Genomic DNA, 23,077 nt, shown 5'->3' with positions numbered 1-23,077 from the left:
TGTATTCCTCCTTACTGAATAGGCTATCGCAACTGAAAAATTTAAAAGAACTATAGTTTAATGTGTTGTCTGCATAGAAGACAGGCTTCTCTATGCTGAATGTCCTTGGAAGAATCAGGAATTTCAGTTGGACACGTACTTAACATTGTGATATTGAGCCAATGCCCTTTCCCAGACTTCCCAGGTCAATGGCCAGACAATGATAAATCTGAATGACCAATCATTTTTAGAAAAATGGTGAAAAAATTACTTGAAAAATATTCAGTCATCCATTCTCTGTCAGTGTTTCCCATACATAAGTTTTACTTAGGTGTCCCACTAAATTATGTTAATGCCTGTCTAAGAGTATTTGGACCCATATTAACAATGGCAGCAATTCATAAAAGCAATTTGATATTATCAAGACTGCTCCTGAATCCCCAGACCCATCCAACAGAACAGCCAGTGTTTTTTCATGGTCTGCTTTTGTTAAAATAAACAGAAAAGCAATGCGAGTGTGAGAAAACTCAGATAAACAGGTTTGCACTGTGTGTTGTAGCAACATTTGGATTAAAAATAAAACCTTAAAGGGTAATTTCTGTATTTTTCCCCCATGGATTCTATTTTCCCATGTTTTTGTGTCTATGTCAGTAATGGGGACAAAATTTCTTAAAATTGGCCCAGTATTGCGTGAGCGCTCTGCAGTCGGCTGCAGCAAAAACAGGGCAACAATGTAATCCTTGAGGGCAATTGCATGGCCAAAGTCTGTACACTGAAGTGCTTGTTTTTGCCTACTGACAGGCTCAGATGTGTCTCACAACATTATGTAAAGGATCCCTACAGATAGAAGAGTCATAAGGTCCTTTTTGTTTACTGCTCTGTTCAAAGCCACTAGACTCAGTAATTTCCCCTCGCAGAACACAGGAGTTGCTGGTTTACCCTACCTCGTGCGATGTTGGTGTTTTTGTTTGTCTGTGTTATTGTTATTGACTTTGGTGTTTTAAAGGGTTAAAAACACCAAAAGCAAACAATCACACAAACAAAAACACGACTGAGGCAGCGGTAGACCAGAGAGGTTAAATTACTATACAGTCTGTGTAGCCTGTCAGTGTCAAAACATTTTAGTAGATGTACTTTGACAGTACGCAATTGCCAACAAGAATTACATTGCAGCCCTGTTTAGCTGCTGCTGACTGCCGCACCCTCTCACAGTACTAGCCCATGTTGTAGTCACTTAGACACAAAAACATGGGAAAATAGGTTGAAAAATCCAGAATTTATCCTATAAAAGGGGATATTTTTGAATAACCAATTTTATGAATTTTTGGTTTTGGCTTTGGCTGCTGAGAAAGCCAACAGTTAACCCCTGAAATTATTCAAATCAGTCCCATCCCATCTTTTCTGCAGCAACCACCATCGTGGAAGCAGGCAAAGACAAGAAGAACCCTGATGACTTTGCAGAGGCCTTGGACTCAGTTCTGGGAGATTTTGCTTTCCCTGATGTATTTTTGTTTGATGTATGGGGAGCTATTGGAGATGTCAAGAATGGTAGAATTTAGACATTTACCATAGCTAAACTCAACAGCAAGAGAGAAAGAGCTCTGTTTATTGGTACATCAAAGTGGAACAAAAACATCCATTTTAATCACTTCCTTTAAAATCAAGACAGAGACTGCAATTAATTCAAAAATTTCCCTTTGAACATTTAAAGCAGATCATCACTCCCAAATTTGGACAAATCTCTACAACAAACAGAGAACAGAAAATTGCAGTCGAGTTTAATATATATATATTTGTATTGAAATCAAAGATTGAAATGAACCTTTACTGTAGGCATTTAGCTGGGGATATTGTTCAGGGTGGACAACAGTGACAGTAAAATTAGATGGTTCATCAAAATACAGGAATCTCCCCATTTTGATCAAAGGGGCTCTCTCTCCATACAATAAGACCATTATGTAAAGGGTATTTAAACAACATGTCAGGAAACACAGCTGCAAAACAGACACTCATCCAGCCATCTAGGAATCAAGGAAGTTAGATAAGCTGCAGTAAACCATTTTCCTCTGATGAAAACCCACTGGGAATAACAGCAGAGGAACAAGGAGACATTTTTGGGTCATTCCAAACTGTATTAGTCTACTTCTTCAATACCAATAACCTATACAAGCCGGAGATGCATGATAAGTTGTTCATGTTTGAAAGTAGGTTGTCACTATATTTCTATAGAATTTGTTGACCTTTTCTGAAATAACCAAGTGCTCCAAGTTCAATTAAAATAATTGCCAGTATTTATTTATTTATTTCTCAGTCATCTAAGTAAGTTATTCATCTGAACTTGAACTGTCAAAAATTGAAAATGAAAACGGAGAAATCTGACAATGAACGTCAAGGAGATGGGCTAAATGGCACTGCCTTGCGATTCACATTTTACCACATGATCATTACTGTCAAACAGGAAGCAAGCCTAGAACTTCTCACGATAACAAAATAACCAAATAAATAAAACTATCTTGTGTGCATGTGAACCATTTCCTTGAAGTTTTCTGCATTAATTTTGCCTTAAAAATGAAGGTCTTCATGCTCACTAATATTAAAATTCCAACTTTACAGGAAACTTTCTGGTTTGTATCAAAGAGATAATGTAAATATACTGGATCAGTTTGTTGCAGTCTTTATACTTCAGTACATCTGTTCTTATTTCCAATGTGCTGCTTTCTCTTTCTGTCTCTGCATTGGAGAGTATTTACTTTAAAAGAAGGAACCATCAAACTACATATTGGAGTTTGACAGTTATATGTTTTCTGGATCACCAAACAATGTGGACAATTTATAAAGTCATATTCTTTGCATACATGTGAGCAAGCAAACACTGAACAGCCACATTTTAAAATACAGTTTGACACCGCTTCACTTATTGTGACTACACTGTTTCAGCTACTGCTATCAGTATTTGTATGATGTTTTGTTGTAACACTTTGTATATGACTGCACCTCTTTGTGAAGACCTGAAAATGTATGGCACATTTCATATGTTTAAAGTAAGTAAAAAGGTTGAAATGATAGTTTTCAAGCATTTGTGTGTTTAACAGAAAAGCCCATTTAAAATATTTCTTTTTTTTCTGCATTTTACTAATTCTTTATTTATATACGCAATCACATACCATTTCTGTCAATCACATTCAACATTTACACTTAATTTTCACTTGATAATACTGCTAAGGAGTTAAAACAAGATACAGCTAAGTCATTATGAGTGATTAGTTCAGTGATTTGTTGGGTAATTGAGTGACACTCTGAGTGAAAATCAACAAAGAGTAATCAAGTAGAGCAAGATGACTGTTTCAATGTTATATTTTATTTTATAATACAATTATAATACTATAATACAATGCTATCTACAATGCTTGTAACTACACTGCCCAAATTGTCAGACGGAATTTGAATTATCCAACTACTAAAATATCCACCCACTTCCTGCTCACTGTTTTCATAAACACCTTATTGGCTGACAGCAACAGACAGAGGCAGAGATGCCCTATAAATATTATGTCGGTCTGAGCTCGTTGGCAAGGCTAATTCTAATTCCAATTCCAATTGTGGAAACCATGAATTGTTTTGAATTTTTCTACCACTCTGTGTCTGTGTCTAAGAAATATTTGCATAGGTATTATTCTGCAAATCTAAAACCGATGTAGGCACGCACATGTAGTTATACCTTCATACCAGAAATATTGAACTTCAGTACTGTTTGGCTTCCCCAGAAATTACCTTGGTTCACAGAAAAGTAAAACAACTGAGAAAGCCTGTTTTTAAAGGGTCATTCCACCCAAATGACATACTATGTATTGTCCTACTTACGTAAACCTCCACTTAACATTCTTCAGCACTTACATTTTTTCTCAGTAAGACATGTTTCAGTTGAATGTTTTAAATATAATTTTCCATTTGTTTGAGCAACACAAATGAATTTCCTTTCACCTTCAATGTAGTAACCTCAGAGGTTAATGTCTCAAAACCTGGCAATTAAAACCAAATGCTGTCTTCATGACATCAATAGTGTTAGGTGAGAAAACATTTGTTCTTGGATGTAGGTGATCTGACAGTTTAAGATGGGAGGGTTTAAAATGAATAGAGCCAAATCCCACCAGTGATATATATTGGTAACATTACTTATCAAGTAATATATTACTATAATAATTTGATTTATTGATATAACACTGTTAACGATAGTGGGCAACTTAAATCTTCATTAGACAATAATTACACTTTCTCAGTTTTTTACTTCAGTAATACTGAACAGCTAATGTGAAGCATTGTTTGTATATAGCAGCTAGGGATTTCTAACTATACACATTCTCATTGGCATCAACTTTATTTTGAAATTATGAGGACTAAACCAGATGATCCCATTCATGGATTACTGATCATGTCAAGGTCTGGTTTGATTCACATGCATCCTCACAACATTTAACACATAGAAAATATATGCGTAATATTTTATAAACTCTTGAAATGGACATTGTATAATCAGCTTCTGTACGTGGGCAGTCTCTACAATATTTCATGATAGTCAAAGCATTATCACTTGTCAGCACCTCTACAAGATTAGAATCCGGCAGTGTCAGATGCTCTGTGGAATCAAACATTTACGTACCTTCTACATTCAAAGTCTTCTCCAGTTTCAGAGTAAATACTTAAGAAAGGAAGGAATACATGAACAATACTTAGCATTAGCCTGAAAACATAAATGGGTATAATGTGACACTGAGCATCTGAGAAAAATGTAGATGTGATTATGAGGCATAATACCTACCAGAATGAAGTATCAAATTAAAACAATTGCCGGCCATTATCCGATGCAATGTGTTGATAACTCAAATATAAATAAATGAAGGCACTTGATGGGGCAGTACATCTAGAGCAGTGCATGTTGATAGCATTACATCTGTTTAGCAGACTAAAGTCTTATGTATATTGGTTAAAGAGACTATATTTTATCCATAGATTACACGTCTGATCCCTAGTAAGTGTTCAGTCAGCACCTGCTCTCTTTATGCTTTGTTCTAAAGGAAAGTGCCCTTGCTAATACCTCTAAACATTTTAATAGTATGTGATAAAATAACCATATTCAGTCCTTTCAGATACAATCCTGCTTCTTATCCTGCTCACACAGTTAAAATGAAAACTCATCAGAACCTGAAAATACAAACATACTATAACCCCAATGATGTCATTGTGGCAACAACTCAAAACCAACCAGTCACGGAGAAGGAGGTGGTGGCTTTAAATAGATGTGGCCAATACATTTGATTTTTCATTGTCTGTTCCTTCATCTGAGCCCACGGTGTTCCCAATTGAAGAGCGTGTGAACCTGCGGATAGTGCCGCTAATAGAAGGGTACAAGGTCATCATGGAGCCTCGGGACCAGTCGAGACGGGGGTAGATTCTCTTAAGAACTGCCCTGCGGAACAAGATGTATACCCAGGGATCCAGGATCTGGTTCCAGGTGGCAAAGCGGAGCCATAGTAGTAGGTATTTCACCTGGAGAGGACTTCTGGACAGCACAGTTTGTGCAATAAAGACCTGGTGGTGGAGGGATGGAAGTGGGGATATGGATAGTGACAGACAGATGAAGGAAAGAAGAAGCAAAGAGAGGAAAAATGATGGAGGAAAGGAGTTGGGGAGGGATGACATGAGATGAGATAAACGAGGAGGTGTAAAGAGAGGAAGTCAAATAGTTTCAGGGGAAGACACAAATTAAAACAGACAGAGAGGGAAAAGGTTGGTTAATATTACAAATGAACAGAGATCCACATGTATATGTATATATATAGTCTACAGAGGGAATTGCTTGGCTTTTGTCACAACCCTGAGGCAGTGGCTGTTGCTGCACATTTATCCCCCCTCCTTCAGTTAAGCTACATCATTTTATATGAGGCATAGGCTTATTAACAGTGGCCCTATAGTCTCTTTTGGGAGCAAACATGTTAACAAGCTCCTTTAGGAATCACAAAATGACTTATTGTTGTGCCTGTTCCAAATTCAACTGGTACCAAAAAAACTGTTCTTCTATGGTTTACAAGCAAGGAAAGGAAACCTCTACCTTCATCCACTTCATAGTGTTATAAAACAGTTGCATGCAAGTGTTCAGATGAAGTGCAAATCACAGTTTTAGTTAGGCAAATGTTTCTCTGAGGCAGAGGTACTCCAGAGACTGAAATAGCCAAAGATTCCGTTTTCTAGGGTGCATTTAACTTAGTAGATAAGTTCAACTTTTGGGACCAGTTTGATTACTGAGCCTGAACAAATTACTTGATGTTTAACTGTTATCTGTAAAAGTCTGTTATGCAGCTCTGCTTCAAAGAAAGAGAGTACCTAAATAAAACTACAGTACAATCTGCGATTGTTAAGCTATCATGGTTTTGATGAGAAACCATCTGTGTTAGTTTCGGGGAATGAAAACAGGCACGAAGGCAATAAACAAACATGACAAAGGGTTGAAACTATGTAAGTGAAATGTTTATTGACTTACTAGGAATGGAATGAAGTGAACACAGCAGCAGTAAAACCAAGATGGGACACTGGCTATACTATGAAGCATGCTCTATAGATGTATAAAAGAAGTGGACGTAACCTTGAAAGTGAAGCCAACGTGGAAGTGCCTTAAACCTACATTATTTCTAGCTTAAGTCATCAGCATTTGCCTTAGGTAGAAACCCTTGCTCTCCCGCAGCTCCATCCCTCTAGTCCACCCTTGTCCAAATATTTATCAACTTGGCGACTGCCAAAATTCAAAACTTGAGACTTCAAAACAGTAGTCCACAAACCAATAGGTGACGTCACCATGGGTACGTCCACTACTTTTATACAGTCTACTACGTGCTCCCAATGACATTTTGTAGTTATGGGTAATGGTGTGGAAGCTGCAAGGCAAGGAGTAAACTGTGATGTACGAATGAGTCTATCCATGAGTTTCCTCGGCAGATGTTTAGGACATGCTGAGGTAGCCGGCCAATCATAGTCGAAAGTTATGATGGGGGTGAGCAGTTACTATGGGGAAGCTGTGTTATTCTTACAACTTTTAGATTTTTTTTGTCTTTTTACTCGCCTTAGTTGGGAAACTTGAAACATGATGTATATCCACGGGTCAAATATCTGATTGCAGGTGGCCATTCGTATGTAGAACAAAACAATTTCATTTCTTGGATCGTCGGCCACTCTAGGATCGGCAGGTACTCTTACAGGATTGGCAGTCGCGCTCTTCAGAATATGTATCTGTGCAGGGTGTCATACAACTGAGGTTAGACAGGACATGTCAGGTTACTTTGACCCTTCTATTCCTTACTCTGATGTGTGCACTTTAAAGTTTAGAATGTTTAGAATTGACGTTCTGTCTCTGTCAACTCCAAGAGGTAGTATTAAAACTGACAGTGTGGTAGATTGCAATGCATGCTGGGCTGAATGCAACAAGACTCTACAAATTTTCATCATGATTGTCTCAATTTATATATAGGCATTCTGCCCCTGTCAATCAGTTTTTGTTTAAGACACAATGGAAGGAGGGAGTATGTTTACAATAGACAGTAAGGTTGTAATCGTATCATCAATTTAGTTTTCTTTACAAAATTAAAATAAAACTAACCTGGTGTAGGTTTTCAACCTATAGCCTATGGTCGTTTGACAGCTTGTGTTTGTCACCCCATTGGACCTATTTTCAAGTGATTTTGCCATATTATTAGCAATGACATTGATGAGTGCTATGTTATAACCGAGTTTTCCTTTGAAGACACTGATTTCACCCATGCCCTAAAGCTAAAATGTGATGATTAAAGGGCTCTTTGATGCAACGTAAGACTAGAAGGTTTTCAGATCTACTAATAAGGACTCTGCATTTCTAAGGAGAAATGAAGCGCATGGAGGGGAAGCAGAGAAAAAGAGCTTATAACAACAAGAGCTGGATAGATATGGTCCAGGATTGGTGCGTCCATAAGTTGGTGGACACCATTACTCAAAGTGTTTTGCAATATCATGACTGAACATTTTTCTTTTTTTTCAACTTCCCATCAACCACCTTACAGTATAGGTGATGGTGTGAAGTTTAGTCTATCAGGTCACACATTTTTAGAGGTTTTTAACTCTGTAGTTAACAAATTAGAATCAAAATCTGTGTGATAACAAAACACATGACAGAATTATGTTTTGTGGATAGCTTTCTGGTGGACAAATGTATTCAAAGCAATTCATAATCAACTACTAACAATGTGCGAAATGTAGATACACACAAACATCGAGTGGTCAGATAGACCCCTCCCGGGTCTTGCCACCACACAACACACACTGTCACATACCACATAGTTAGAGGCCCACACCCATTCACATAAGTTGAAACAGGGCCAGATACCTTCATACCAGATACATAAGTACATAGTACTGTATATGAAAGTAAATTAATCTTGCTGCTTCATAATATCCTACTATTCCTACTATGCTATCTTAGTGTTTTTGTGTGAGAAGGACATACAGGAGACGGAAACGATATGAAATATGCATCCCAGGCTAGCCAACCATTGCATCCCAGGCTAGCCAACCATTGACATTCCTGCCCCTTTCAATGACGGCCCTAAACAAACAAATCCATGCACACATCGTTTAAACTGAGCATACTCACCAGGAGGGGGCACCAAGAGATAGAAGCAATGGCCATAATGAGGATGAGCTGAACCATCATCTCTACTTCATGGTCTCTGCGACGCTGGAGGCTGCCCTGTCCACAGCACACCTTGATCAGGGTCACGACGCTCACTGTGTTCAGCAAAAATGACACAGCGATGCACATCAACCCGACCAGAGAGAAGAGCAGGGAGAAGGCCTGGTCATTTCCCTCAGAGCTAATGTTGAAAAAACACCATGAGCCGGGCACCTGCATGTGGTAGCTTCCAATGCCTGTTAGAGGAAGCAAAGCTATGCAGCCTGCGATGAACCACACCATCAGCACCATGGAGACGGTCCGGCTCTTGGGCATGCCACTGGAAAAGCGTGCAAATGGACGGTTGATGCCAATGAAGCGCTCCACCGCCATGGCAGCGCCAAGCAGCAGAGGGCACAGTCCATAGAAAACCATAGACATGCCCATGAAGTTGCAGAAGTGGCAGTATGGATCTACCTTGCGCCAATTAAATTGCGTAACATGGAAGGAGATCACAATGGAGCCTGTGACCAGAAGACCCATGAAATCAGTGACCACCAGGCCACCCAAGAAGATCAGGAAGGAGCGTGAGCGGCTATGTGTCTGCTGGAAGGACTTGAGGAGAACCACAAAGGCAATGAGATTGGAGGTTAGACCCAAAGTGCCGAAGATGTATGAGTAGTAGGCAGAGGCGATACTCTGGTTGATAACAAACGGAGGGCTTCTGATGGAGTAGCACAGCGGGGTGCTGTTGAGTGGCAGGGCTGAGGCATTCATGGTGGCCAGCTGGTGAGGGGTCGTTGATTTCAGATGACTAAGAGATGGAAAGACAATACCGGTGTGAGGAATTTAATTTCTCTCTTCAACCTCAAAAGGAAGGAGAGAAAAGTTAAATTTCAAGACATTGCCTTGCAGCAAGGTAGAATTGAATATTTTAAAAAAGCATTAAAACATACAACACAAATTAAATGAGCAAAGGGGAAAAAAACAGCATTGTACTGGTTTTTCAGCACATCTATGTTTACTCTTGTAGAGACAGTGCTAAATGGTGCTTAACCAACTATTTAGTCAAGTGAGTATGTTGCAAAACTGCTGATGCTGAAAATTGTTTTTTTTTCACTTGTCCATTTTCTTTAAATGCTTATTCCTATTTAGAGTCATAGATGCTGGGATGAAGCCTATTCTAGCATGCACTGGCCAAAATGGCAGATCATCACAGTCTGTAGATTTGAATTGTATTATTTCTATTGGTTATAATAACACTGTATTCAAATATTTGCTGAGATCTGGGAACATGGCTATGTATATATTTTGCTACAGTGTTTGACAATTTAAGAAACAGGAGTTGGTCAGATGATTATAACAGATGTAAACAAGCCAGCACTGTAGCCAGATATGGAGGTAAAACCGAAAGTGAGTACACACACATAATGTTGGTGACAGTTCCTCATTGTACAGGAAAACTGTGCATGCACGACTGCATAAAGTCAAATTTGAACCAGGAAACTGGGCTGTAAACTATGATGAAATGTTACATGTTAATTATTTCACTGTTTTCCTTCATTTTTTTTTTCTGACCAGGAGGTTGTCTGACTGCCCTTGCTGTTTGTAGCAATGCTTCCAGATCTCAGCAATTTACTTGGTAGGTACAATATCAGTGTTACCAATAAGAATGATCACTAAAACTACAAAAAAATACATATTTAAAAACTAAAACACGTGTTTTGATCTAAAGCATCTTGGAGTACAGTGAGTGCATTTTTAGGATGGTCATATAAACCATATAAAGCCAATGTGACAGCTCAGTTACAGCACATACGTAACACTCTCATAAAACACATGCAGACAACTACAGCATGGGGCAGAGATGGAGAGAGTAACACAGGGACCGAAATAGACAGAGGAGAGCTGGCATATCCTGGCAGGAAATGCAGCTATGACACTACTGACAGAGACACTAACAGGAAATAAACATATCTTGTTAAAGTCAGTTTGTGATGTTGTCCCTAGGGGTCTGTCCCCAATAGTCAGATTGTATGAGACTGGCTTTAAGCAAAGTGAAGGTACAAGTTAGGCTGGATAGTCAAGTGAAATCAAATATGGAAAATAAATAATCATCAGTTTCCTTAAAATAAATATTTGTTTTATGGCATGACAAATGGCTATTGGTCTCATCCTTAAACCTTTCATGCATGAATTATTAAAAACATTATCTAGTTTTTTTTAAATTGTTTTACTCAAAATTGGGCTAAAATTCAAACCATTCACATTTTTTTCAAAATTCTGTTCTATTTTTTTAAATTATTTAACTGTCCACGTATGTGGACACCATGCAACAAAAGAATAAAATGTCACACCTGATAATATGGAATTTTGTCGTTCTATGCTATGTATTTAAGCTCAATGGTTGAAATTAACAATAAAACACATATTTTAGGAGCAAATGGAGGAATCAATAGCATAATCAACACTGTCCTCAAATGACTTGGAAAACATAACCATCATATAGTAACCCAAAATTGAGTTAAAATTACTGTGCACAAATGTGGACACCATGCATGAAAGGGTTTTAAATAAGATTAACAAATAAACAGGAAATATAAAATTGTTATCGCTCAAAAATGAACCTTATTCAAATAAATCCCTATAACACAATGTATACTGATGTTACCTGCATTTATCAACTATGTCTTTCCTCACTATTTATCACACACATCCTGTAAGACACTTTTTTCATCACTACAATTATAGCTGCGTGGAGCAACACAGCAAATAACACTGATCACATCAAAATGTTGGGTTATCTTTGTCTGCATCCTGTTATCAGCGTACAGAGGGTGTAAAGACAGTATACTCTAGGTGTTATGTCCATGTAGGTGTAATGTTGAGATATGATAAAACTTAAAGGAAGAAGGAGATTTGGTCAAAAAATGACCAAGATAAATATATTCAGTTTCTATTGAAGAGGTGGTATTATGCTCTTTTTCAGGTTCAAAATCCTATTTAGGGGTTGTACCAGAACAGGTTTACATGGTTTAATTTTACAAAAACAACATTTTATTTTCATACTGCACATTGCTGCAGCTCCTCTTTTCACCCTGTGTTGAAGGCTTCGTTTTAGCTATGGAGTCTCTAAATGATCTTTGTTGGGAGGTGCGCAGTTCCTAGTTAAGGACTACTAGCCAATCAGAAGCAGAGAAGGGCGGGTCAGCGAGAAGCCGGTAAACAGCTTTCATTCAGCTGTAGGCTACATGTTGCCGACCACCTTGGCAACATGGACTGGAGCAAGAGTTTCAGAGTAGTGAGTTATTAATCTGTAACAAAATACATCACAGTAACAACTTTATGTCCATTGACTGCCTGGAGGGTAACTAGTCTTTGGAAGGGAGAGGAGAGGTGTGTGCTGCAGCTCAGTGTTTTTGAGGGCGTGTCGGAGTAGCCGCTTGGTGAGCGTTATATGAGACACATTTAGCTTTCATCCCTGTGTCGTCACAGGGATGAAAGGTAAGCGGCTGGACTACAAACGAGCTGTTTTCAAGCAGTTCAGAGCAGTGTTTTCTGTGAGAGATGGGAACTCCCTTTGGGGTGGACTTTGGGTTTTTTCACTTACCTCAAACCTATTACATGCACAAAAAAGGTATATAATTCACTAAAGGAGAGAGAAAAAGCCAAAAAGCATTGTACCACCTCTTTAAAACACTGTTTTGGTGAAATAAATATGAATCAGAATAAAACTGAAAGCTGGGAGTTTGGAAACTATTAAATTCAGGACCCAGAAATCATGTCATAAAATGCCTGTGCAGTATTGTACTGCATATAGACATTTTTGTCACTTGTCCAAGCATTTTCCTGTAGTCTATTGTTTCTACATATACTTTAACCCAGAACAATGCACACGGGACTGCACAGGATATTAAACAGTGAGGCTACCAAGTTTAATAACTTAATCTAAAAAGCAGAAGCAATTTAGATGGATGCACATGCAGCACATACTTTGTTTGATTAGTTGACTTTTTGAAAATTTTAATTTTAATGCGCTATTGCTTTGTGCATCTAGCTCCTATACTTGTTAGTGTTCTCCAGATTCTTTAATATTGGAGTTAAACATTGGTGGGAAATGTGTTGAATCCTATATTTTATTTCCAGCTTGTGAAAAAATGGCTATATATTACCCTAAATTGAAAAAGTGAAATCTACAAACGATGCGCCATGGCAGATTTACCGAGTTAAGAGTTGCTGAGCCTTTTAACTACATGATCATAATACAAAATAGCCACAACAGCAGTTTTTCTGTCTTTCTAATGGCCAAATATTCCCAAAAGGCAGACAACATAAAGATACATAAACCTTTGGATCTTTCTCTAAAAGCTAATTACACTATGATCAGGTCCTTCAATCCCTTTGGGAATGCTAAAATAAGACATGCGGTGAATGGCGCCAGCTCTTGTGTGACCCTGAAAACCTTTTGAGTGTGCCATTAGTGAAAAAGTGCCTATTAGCATCTAAAATCAATATGTTGTATTCAAAATTGCTTCACAGCAGTTCAGTGGTTTCCTATTCAGAATAATGGGAAGCTACAGAGATGCAATCATGAGGTGAGTGTCCTACTGTATGACATGGAGAATCCTGAGTGCTTGTCCACTTGAGTGCAAAATAAAAAAATTTCAATGCCAAACAGATGGGCTACAGGTTTTTGGATTGAAACAAACTAATGCACTTGTGGTTGTTAGAAATGAAAACATTCTGCACAGTTGATCAGTAATATGGTTCTCTTCATCCAATGTCACCAAGCCAAATTCCTTTGTATCTAGTCTACCTGGCCAATAAAGTGGTTTTGGCATTGTGCTCTAAGTGAAGTAAACAAATAAAACAGGAACTTCACAGCCTGCTGGCTTAAGTAGGTCTTCTTAAAAATCATTATTTCAAATAAAAGACCCAGAATATCAACCTAACTGGTAAGTCTTGACCCTGTATGATTTCAGTAATCCTATCATATATCTCATATATTTAGATTTTGGATGGATTTTCTTTTGAACAAAACAAGACATTTGAAGACATCACCTTAGGAAGTTGTGATGGGTATTTTTAAACTAGTTTTTGGGTTCCTCTACAGTCAATCTATGTTAATCTTGGCTGTTTTTTAAAAGGTTGCTGTTTTTCAGAAGGTATGCAAGTTTAGTAAGTAATTAAAATGTGTCTTACCAACAGAGAAGCTCTTTCACAGACCAAGTTGACCCAGTTTGGGAATTTGCACTACTCCATCTAAACCATCATTCTGCACTTGCAATATATACAAGAAGAGGTGGGAAACATGCCGCATACACCAGGTCCCATCTGATGGAAAAACAGTCCTACAAAAAGTAAGCTCCACTCTGTTCCCCGGCAGCTTAGATACTCATCTCTCCCCCGCCAGTCGCTCTTCCTTTTACTCAGTTCACCCCTCCCACGAAGGACAAAGGGGAAGGGCTTTTAGTATTTTGGGAAGAAGAATGAGCAACAGAGAAAAGTTGTAAAGCATCAAACTAGATTTATTAAGTGGTGTACAGTGGGGGAAAAGGGCATTTGTCTCATGTTAGGTTGGACATTCTAATTAACATTTGTACATGTGTGAATGTGTGTGATAGGGAGGTGGAGGTGGGGGCTTCGAAAAGCCCTTTAATAATGTTCTTGTTCCTAAAGACTGCAGAAAAGAGGTGAAAACCTGTATGAACAGCTACACTGCTTAAAATGCCAATAAAAATAAAGTTAGTAGGACCCACAGTATATTATCTGATGCTATACATTCTTCACATCAAAACAGTGGAAGAAATCTGCATGACAAAATTTTTTCTAATGCAAATGAATGTTGCAAGTCCTTGTTGTTGACATGAGACCGTAGTGAGTGGAGTAAGCAACCTAATTTACACTATATTATCTACTCTCTTACTATTATAATCAAGTCAGTGGAAAAAGCTGGACATGTCATCAGCAGATATTTCCATTGTCTGGTTTCAGGTTTTATAAAGAATGTGACTTTTACACAGTTTGCATAACTGAATGACTTGTTCAGACAGACATATGCAGTGCAGATGTGGCCCACATCTGCACTGCATTCTGCTAAGCACAGCCCTGTAAATCAGTTACAAGGGGAATGTAGCAGGAAAAAAGATACAAGAGAGAGATTACTGTATTGTTAATGTTATTTTGCTGCCTTTTTCTTAGTCGATGAATATGTACAATCCACAAATTCCTTCCCACTTGATTATACCAATACCCATGTTTCTCAGGCTACTAAACAAGGTGGAGGTGTTGGCTTAATCTACAGATAAGTCTATTTTCAATGTAATCTTCAATCTTGATGTGAAATGTAACTCTTTTGAGCCTATTGTATTAAAACCATCTCCATCAAGGTGTTGGAAAAATTCCTACTTTGATCCATATTGACATGATAGCATCACACAGTTGCTGCAGATTTGTTGGCTGCACATCCATTATGCCAATCTCCCGTTTCACCACATCCCAAAGGTACTCTATTGAATGGAGATCTGGTGACTTTGGAGGCCATTGGAGTACAGTGAACTCATTGTCATGTTCAAGAAACCAGAGATGATTGAGATCAGCTTTGTGAAATGGTGCATTATCATGCTGGAAGTAGCCATCAGAAGATGGGTACACTGTGGTCATAAAGGGATGGACATGGTCAGCAACAATACTCAGTTGGGCTGTCATGTTTAAATGATGAAGTGACTCTAGCCTGTCCTTGTAATGTTGGTGCCGATATATTCACAACTTGCCACATCAGTCCATCAACTTTAGATGCATTTAGTGAGCAATTACATGTGGTCCTGGCTCCTTTCACTGACTTTTGTACTTTTGTAATTTGTACTAGTGACCTAAACGCAGCCCTCTCTAGTCTTCTGGATTCAGCTGCACCTCTTTCTTCCAAAACAAGTCTGGTTTAGACTTTGGAAATTTGCTACTTCTCATTGCACGGAGTGTGTATGAAATTACAAATGTGCTCTGTCCACTGCCAAATCAGTCTATTTCTCTCAGTAACAATAAACCTCCTGAGATTAGACACAAAATGAGTTCCTTGTCTTCAACCACTTCTGTAAAATTGGCAGTGCAACATTCATATGTTCAATCTCAATTAGTCTCCATTCTTACAAATTACAATTTCTCTCTCGATGTCTAAGCTGGTGCTAACTTCTAAACCAACCACCTGCCTCCTTGAGCCAACTGCTTTTAGGGCCAAAACTGCATTTGCTTAAGTGGTAAATGATTTTCTGCTTACCATAGATATGGATTCCACTTCAGTACTTCTATGACTAGATCTCAGAGCGGCTTTTTATATCATAGACCATTGTATACTCCTAGACTGACTGGAAAATCAATTTGGCGTCTCTGGCCTGGCTCTTGGGCAGTTAATGTCTTACCTATTTGAAAGAACACAGTGTGTGCTGTAGAAGAAAATAAAGTAACTTTCTATGAAGGTCATCGCTATAATGACTTATGCATATATTTATAACACGATATAATGCGTCCATAAGACATTATAACAGTTGTTATAATCACTTACAAACATGCATTATGCGCTATAGCAAAGTTCATAACGTTTTATGACCTTTTGATTTAATGTTTTATTACTAATAGTAATACCAGTGCGGCAAGAATCTCTGACCATGTTCCATAGTACATTATAACCACCGACTCCGCCTGGTTATGGATACACTTTAGTCACAATTTACAATTATTAAATCAAAAGGTCATCATACGTTAAGAACTTTGCTATAGCGCCTAATGCATGTTTGTAAGTGTTTATAACAACTGTTATAATGTCTTATTGACACATTATATCGTGTCATAAAAATATGCATAAGTCATTAAAGCAATGACCTTCATAGAAAGTGTTACCGAAAATAGTTTTATTTTTATTTTTCTCTTGACATTGTCTTTGATTAAATTCTGTCTAAATGACGGTGATCGATGTGCATTGGCTGCCTTAGCTCGTTCAAGTTTGCTGTCTGCTGCAATGTAAAACGCTCTGTACTTGTTGTAAATTGTTATTATTACAAAGTTACAAGTTATCCTGGCCATAAAACAAAAAACATGAATATTGTGCACCACTTAGTATGACGTCATTATAGACTAACTTTCTCTTAGCACACCAACTGTGACTGACTGCTACCATCCCTGTGTAGGGAAGACCGGGTGCTGGTTTGCACATTATTCAGTCTCTGTCGTATTTCCCTGGCATACTTCAGAATAATTTAAGTATACCAGCAGTAACTGAAAGGTTAAAGGTTTCAGCTATAAATAAATATATTTTCACGTACACAAATCTCTTGTAAAATGAATTGATTCGTGATTAAAGACACCACCATCACAGGGTTTTTTGGCACAGGGACTGGTTGACACACAGTTCTTTGTGGTACTTTGATGGTCACAGAAACAAAAATTAACATAAAAAATGTTTGCTCTCTTGTAAAAATGTAATTGTTTCAGTTTTTAATAAAGGGAATTGTTTGGATTATTTATTTGTAAATTACACTTCATGTATTTCAGTTGAAGTCAGAAAATACACCATGATTAAATCAAACCAACTTGAATCTGTGTTGAGATAAATTTACATTGATTGTTAGATCCTTGTGAGTGAAGCCCATTGTCGCATTGTGATTCTGTAACCCTGTATATAATCCTGGCCAAACACTCTGGTCAGAGAGAATTCTGTAGCTTTGTTGTGAACTTCTGTCTCCACAGTGAATAGAACTTATCAGGATAAGCCATTGAATTGGACCTTGAAGAATTTTTGATCTAGTGTCTTATAATGTATCAACATTTTCTCTCCAGGGCTCGGTTCTTGGCTCTACTTTTCTCTCTTTATTTTTCAGTTTCCCTTGACCTGTCAAAAATCTTGTTTGTTTATATGTCCAGTGAATAAGATTTAGGAATAGATATCGGAAAATATGGCATAAATGGAATTTAATCCAGTTCAATTCAATTTTATTTATATAGCGCCAAATCACAACAACAGTTATCTCTCAGCGCTTTTCATAAAAGAGCAGGTCTAGACCATACTCTATGATATTTACTGAGATGATATTTACAGAAACCCAACAGTTCCCACCAAAAGCAAGCACTAGGCGACAGAGGAAAGGAAAACCTTCCTTTTAAGAGGCAGAAACCTCAAGCAGAACCATGGCTCATAAGAAGAGTTGATTTTGGATTGTTTTGCGTTTGTCTATTATCTCATTTCTACCCACAAACAATAATGACTGAATAATAGTTTCCATTGGCTCTGCTCAACTCCAACATGTACACAGACAGACAGACAGACAGACACCAATGCATATTCAAAGGAAACAAATTGACTATTATGGTCAAATTCTTCCATTTTAACATTTGTGGTAAAACAAGTGTGGGACGCGATTAACCACAGTCGACATCCTTTTACATTACATTACCACACAGTTACAAAAACACACTGCCCATTCCCATCACTAGCACTTAGAGGGGCGGTTTCCCAGACAGTGTGTAAATTAGGCCAAGACTAGGCTTTAATATAGAATAGTTAATCAATATCATAATCATAATTCAAATTATGTTATTTTAGCTAGAGTAGACAAAGTGCCCAAAATAGAAGAAATGGGAAAACACGACAAAAAGGAGGCCTTCTTGAATTTCATATGAAACCACTCTTATTGATATTCTGCTTAAAGTTCTATTTAAAAACAATATCCAAATGACCTCAAGCTACCACATACTTTGCACAGTTGCCAGACACAAAGCTATAACTCACTGGCTGACAGAAGATCTTTCTTGAAACAGTGCCCAATAAAATTCCTCCTCAGACTTTAAACTTTCCACTGTTAATTCCAGAATAACATTTTATTGAAGTCTTTACAAAAAGAGGACAGTCTCAATTTCGGCCAGGAGCAGCACTCAAACTCACTGAACAAAACCTCAACAACAAGGAAAACAAGCATTAATCTGGGGGCTAGCACGAACTTCCACAAGCTAAATCCTCCTGCTTGACTGTGGAGAGATGCAGGAAACTGGAAACTAGGAAGCATTTAGTGGTAGAAAACATTAAACACTCAAATAAACACATTTCCTCACTGCATGCATTTATATATAAGCTAAGTATTTTTTTGCATTTTCATTTCCCCTCCACTTCTCGCTCCTTACTCCTTGCTCCCACTTCTCTTCCCCTCATCTAAGCACAAACACAACACATTTCAACAATCCCGCTGAAATGTACACTCAATTCCCTAAACAGGAATCTGTACATGTGATGAAGGAAAGAAAATCCCACACATTTGGGAGTTCACTTAAGAATAACAGCAGACTCATCAGAGACACCTTGAAGCGTACTGTCCTCTTCTTTTGGGATTTTGCACTTACAATCTAAACCCCTCTGAACTCATCATGTCGACTTCATCACGCTCTCTTTGTCATGGTAAACTGAATATTGGATCCATTGTTTAACTACAGACCAGCCTGAAACTCTCATTAACATTACAATTTAGTTTGCACGCATCACTTCCCACCATTATGTTCACAGTATAGATTAGCAGCTCTGTTCCATTGTTCTCTTTGTACCTTACATACTCAGACCCATTCTATGAGTCTGTAAGCTCACCATATCCTAGTAAAAAATTATATTCACTCCTATCTGGTTAACACCATAAAAGGATTCTGAGTGATTTCCTCAACATTATGCAGAATCAGGCCTGACCATAGTAGGACAATTGGCACTCCTATCTCCTAATCTCCTATCTTTCCCATCTCTCCTAATTTTTTAAACTCCCCTAAAAACACAAACACTTTCTCCCTCTCTTCTGCAACCATTAAACTACTTGCACTATGTGCACTCACTCACTCACATACCCTACCTCTCTATTAATTTTATTATTAAAAACCAATGCAATTGACATGGATAGGAGAGTTCCCTTCTATGGATTGCTCAATGATAATCCTGAGTATAGCAATTCGGTCTCCACAAGCTCAACCATTCCTGAAGCCAGCCTGGTTTTCCCTCAGTCTTTTATCAACCACTTTCTGAAGCCTCTCCAGTAGAATGCAGTTGAGCACCTTCTCTGGTGTTGAAAGCATCATTATTCTTTTGCACTCCCTGGGGTCTCCTTTCTTGGGAGTCTCTACAATGATGTCATCTTTCCAATCCGACAGAACTTTATTTTCCTCGAAGGATTTGGTGTTTGTCTTGAGGGCTTCAACTGGTATTTCATCCGGCCCTTACTTCCTCTCAGTGCCTTAATGGCCTTCCTAATTTCCATCTTGGTGTGGAGGGTGTGTGGGGTGTGTGTGTGTGGGAGGAAGGGGGGTTGCAATTTATTTCTAGCAGGTTTGGAGTTGGTAGAGTCTGGTGAGCAGCTCTCTAAAGTGTTGAGTCCATCTGTGAAATTGATCTTCCTTAGATGTAAGGAGTGAACATTTTGTCTCATGAATGTGTACTTGTGCTTGTTTGTCTTCTTTGTGGTTAGATGAAGTTCCATCAGATAATTTTTTTCCTGCTGCATCCTCTGCGTGCTGTGCTAAATCCTCAATGTAATTATTTTTGTCCCTCCAGATACTTTTCCTAACTGCCGTGTTTGCTGCCTCATATTCTTTCTGTGCTGCTACCTTCATTGTTCTAGTTTTACTTCTATTTAGTACCTCCTTCCCCCCCCCTTCTCTCACACACTGTCTTGTGTTAGTGTAGAGGAAGTGCAAAATGTGTGCACTAACCGTCTAGCTTGATGTTTGTTAACCATCTGAAAAGCAAGCCATTTTAACTTTGTTTGCCCCAGTATAGTAGCTGCTCAGTGATAAATCAGTAGAGTTTCTAAGCTGTTGGAACAGAGACCAGTTCCCAGTCATACAGTAAATGTTTGCAGCTTGAAAGTGATTAATGTTCACTTGTCTGTGGATAAACATAATATGAAACACACAGAGAATTCAGAAAAAAACAAACACACATACAACATGCACACACACTTACACACTAAATTTTTTTGGCTGACATCTATCTATGGAGGACTGATCCTGACAAATTAAGAAATAAATACATAAATAAATACTCAATAAATAAATAAGCATCTTATTAAATGCACGAAAACGTTAATAAATAAATGGCAGTAATTAAAGAATACAATGAGACATAAATGTATATATCTCTTTTAATTAGCTCTTTTATTTATTCACCTTTACAATAATTACCATATTTATTTATTGTCCGTTATAATCTTCAACTTTTTTTATTAATTACTTATTTTTTAAATGTATTTATTTATGTGTGTGTTTTATTATTTTTGTCTGTTTTATTCTTCATTTGCATTTTTATTTATTTCCCCAATGGTATTTATTTCTGCCTTTCCTTTTTATATTTCTCTATGCATTTCTGCCTCATTATGCAAATGAAGAGGGGCTGTGTCTCAGGGGGTGAACTTCTCTCCTGTTGGTGGATCAGTCAGACCACAGAGCTCGATTCTACCTGCATACACCAACAAGCTTGCTCCTCACACAGTCAGATGGCTTCCTTCAATGAACTGAGCAATTCTATTTGAAGACATGTCTTCTTTCCTTTTTGTGTGGACGCTCTGACAGACAGTATTTCAGTTTGCGGCATGCACGGACACGGAACTGCGGTAAAGGAAGCTGTTGTTTGTGAGAAACACACAGTCAGCTAGTAGCAGCTAAATCTGGAATACACTTGTATACGACCCTATGGTACATTCAACAGAGCAGAGCGAGCTAACGGGCAAGTTAGAGACTATATTCCGTCAGTTTCTCTCTTTATAATGATAAGTGTTGCATTCTGAGAGTCTTATCTGAAGAGAGGCAATGAAACTTCAATAGTATGCGATACGAGCGCCACATACAACATACTTTATCAAATTACGTTGGACTTTGTGAAATTAGCACAAAGATACACGACACAATGTCCGGTTTTCAAAATAAGGTGTTAACACAACATATATACAGTATGAAAATAGGATTAATTGGATTATAGTTACAGGAAGTACAAAAGATGTTACATGTGTCCATTAAAAGTGAAAAAACACTAAATTTTTCTTTTGTTTTCTGGGAAAGCATTAAATAATTCCTGATGATGACTTGTCACATTTGAGTTCAGGTTAACTCTGACTACATAAAGATTAAAAGATTAAAAATGTCTGATAGTATTTTCGGGGCGGCACGGTGGTGTGGTGGTTAGCACTGTCGCCTCACAGCGAGAAGGTCGTGGGTTTGCCCCGGCCTTTCAGTGTGGAGTTTGCATGGTCTCCCCGTGTCTGCGTGGGTTCTCTCCGGGTGCTCCGGCTTCCTCCCACCGTCCAAAAACATGCAGGCTAGGTTAATTGGTTACTCTAAATTGTCCTTAGGTGTGAGTGTGAGCGTGAGTGGTTGTTCGTCTATGTGTGGCCCTGCGATGGACTGGCGACCTGTCCAGGGTGTACCCTGCCTTGCGCCCGATGTCAGCTGGGATTGGCTCCAGCCCCCCCGCGACTCTGTATGCAGGATAAGCGGTTGACGATGGATGGATGGATGGATGGTAGTATTTTCTTCAAATAGAAATACATTTAAAAAATAAGTAATTAATAAATAAAGTTGAAGATAATAACGGACAATAAATAAAGAAGCTAATTATTATAAAGGTGAATAAATAAAGAAGCTAATTAAAACATATATATACATTTATGTCTCACTGTATAATTTAATTACTGCCTAAATTTATCTATTTACTTTATTTTTTGTGCATTTAATTGGATGCTTATTAATTTACTGAGCATTTATCTATTTCTGTACTTATTTCTTAATCGGTCAGGTTCAGTCCTCCATATACATCCGTCTGTGAACACCAGCCCCAAGCATGCGGTTTTGTTTATACTCAATGAGCTGTTAAAGTAATAATAATAATAATAATAATCTTTATTTTTAGAGCACTTTTCAAAAACAAGTTACAAAGTGCTTTAACAAGTGTAAAGACAATAATACCCAAGAGACAATAATACAAAAACAATACAAGATAAAAGCATGAAAACATTGAAAAGACTAAAATACACGTTTAAGATAAATATAAAATTTGTAAAATACAATAAAATAAAAGGGATAAAATAAAGTCAAATAAGATCGGGAAAGGCTCTCCTATAAAAGTATGTTTTAAGAAGGGACTTCACTGACTCAGCCGACCTGATTTCCTCGGGCAGGCTGTTCCAGAGCCTCGGGGCCCCGACAGCAAACGCTCTGTCCCCTTTAGTTTTCAGTCGAGACTCTGGAACAGACAACAGACCTCTGCCCGAGGATCTCAAGGTACGTGCTGGTGTGTATGGGACTAAAAGTTCAGAAATATAACAAGGCGAGAGGCCATGAAGAGCTTTAAAAGTGATCAATAGAATTTTAAAGTCAATTCTAAAACATACTGGGAGCCAG

The 23,077-nt window shown here is 38.0% G+C and overlaps 2 protein-coding genes across 16 annotated transcripts in view; one reads left to right on the top strand and one right to left on the bottom strand.

The window, feature by feature from the left end:
* gipc3 (GIPC PDZ domain containing family, member 3) overlaps window positions 1-23,077 on the top strand; it is an 85,188-nt gene that overhangs the window by 17,186 nt on the left and 44,925 nt on the right. For 6 of the 13 annotated variants that reach the window (XM_046050662.1, XM_046050661.1, XM_046050665.1 and 3 more), the window contains one exon: window positions 10,250-10,310. The exons of 2 other annotated variants lie outside the window; for them this stretch is intronic. In XM_046050662.1, the coding sequence (XP_045906618.1) occupies window positions 10,250-10,310 (61 nt within the window). Of the gene's footprint in view, window positions 1-1,386; window positions 3,045-10,249; window positions 10,311-10,513; window positions 10,659-23,077 lie in introns of those variants that run through there. 5 more of the 13 variants (XR_006825245.1, XR_006825244.1, XM_046050664.1 and 2 more) reach the window with 3 other exon arrangements.
* tbxa2r (thromboxane A2 receptor) lies at window positions 1,558-14,031 on the bottom strand. 3 transcript variants are annotated; one of them, XM_046050677.1, is made up of 4 exons: window positions 13,871-14,031; window positions 8,651-9,482; window positions 7,091-7,257; window positions 5,432-5,565 (listed from the first exon to the last, which is right to left on the bottom strand). In XM_046050677.1, the coding sequence occupies exons 2-4, from the start codon at window positions 9,443-9,445 to the stop codon at window positions 5,520-5,522; spliced, it is 1,008 nt and encodes a 335-aa protein (XP_045906633.1). In that variant the 5' UTR covers window positions 9,446-9,482; window positions 13,871-14,031; the 3' UTR covers window positions 5,432-5,519. The 3 variants fall into 3 exon arrangements, 2 of the variants coding, with proteins under 2 accessions (XP_045906632.1, XP_045906633.1); XR_006825246.1 differs by having other exon boundaries at window positions 5,455-5,565; window positions 6,515-7,257; XM_046050676.1 differs by lacking the exon at window positions 7,091-7,257 and having other exon boundaries at window positions 1,558-5,565.

Source organism: Micropterus dolomieu, linkage group LG05, assembly GCF_021292245.1.
Source record: "Micropterus dolomieu isolate WLL.071019.BEF.003 ecotype Adirondacks linkage group LG05, ASM2129224v1, whole genome shotgun sequence".
NCBI lineage: Eukaryota > Metazoa > Chordata > Actinopteri > Centrarchiformes > Centrarchidae > Micropterus > Micropterus dolomieu.
This window is presented reverse-complemented; position numbering and strand designations above follow the sequence as displayed.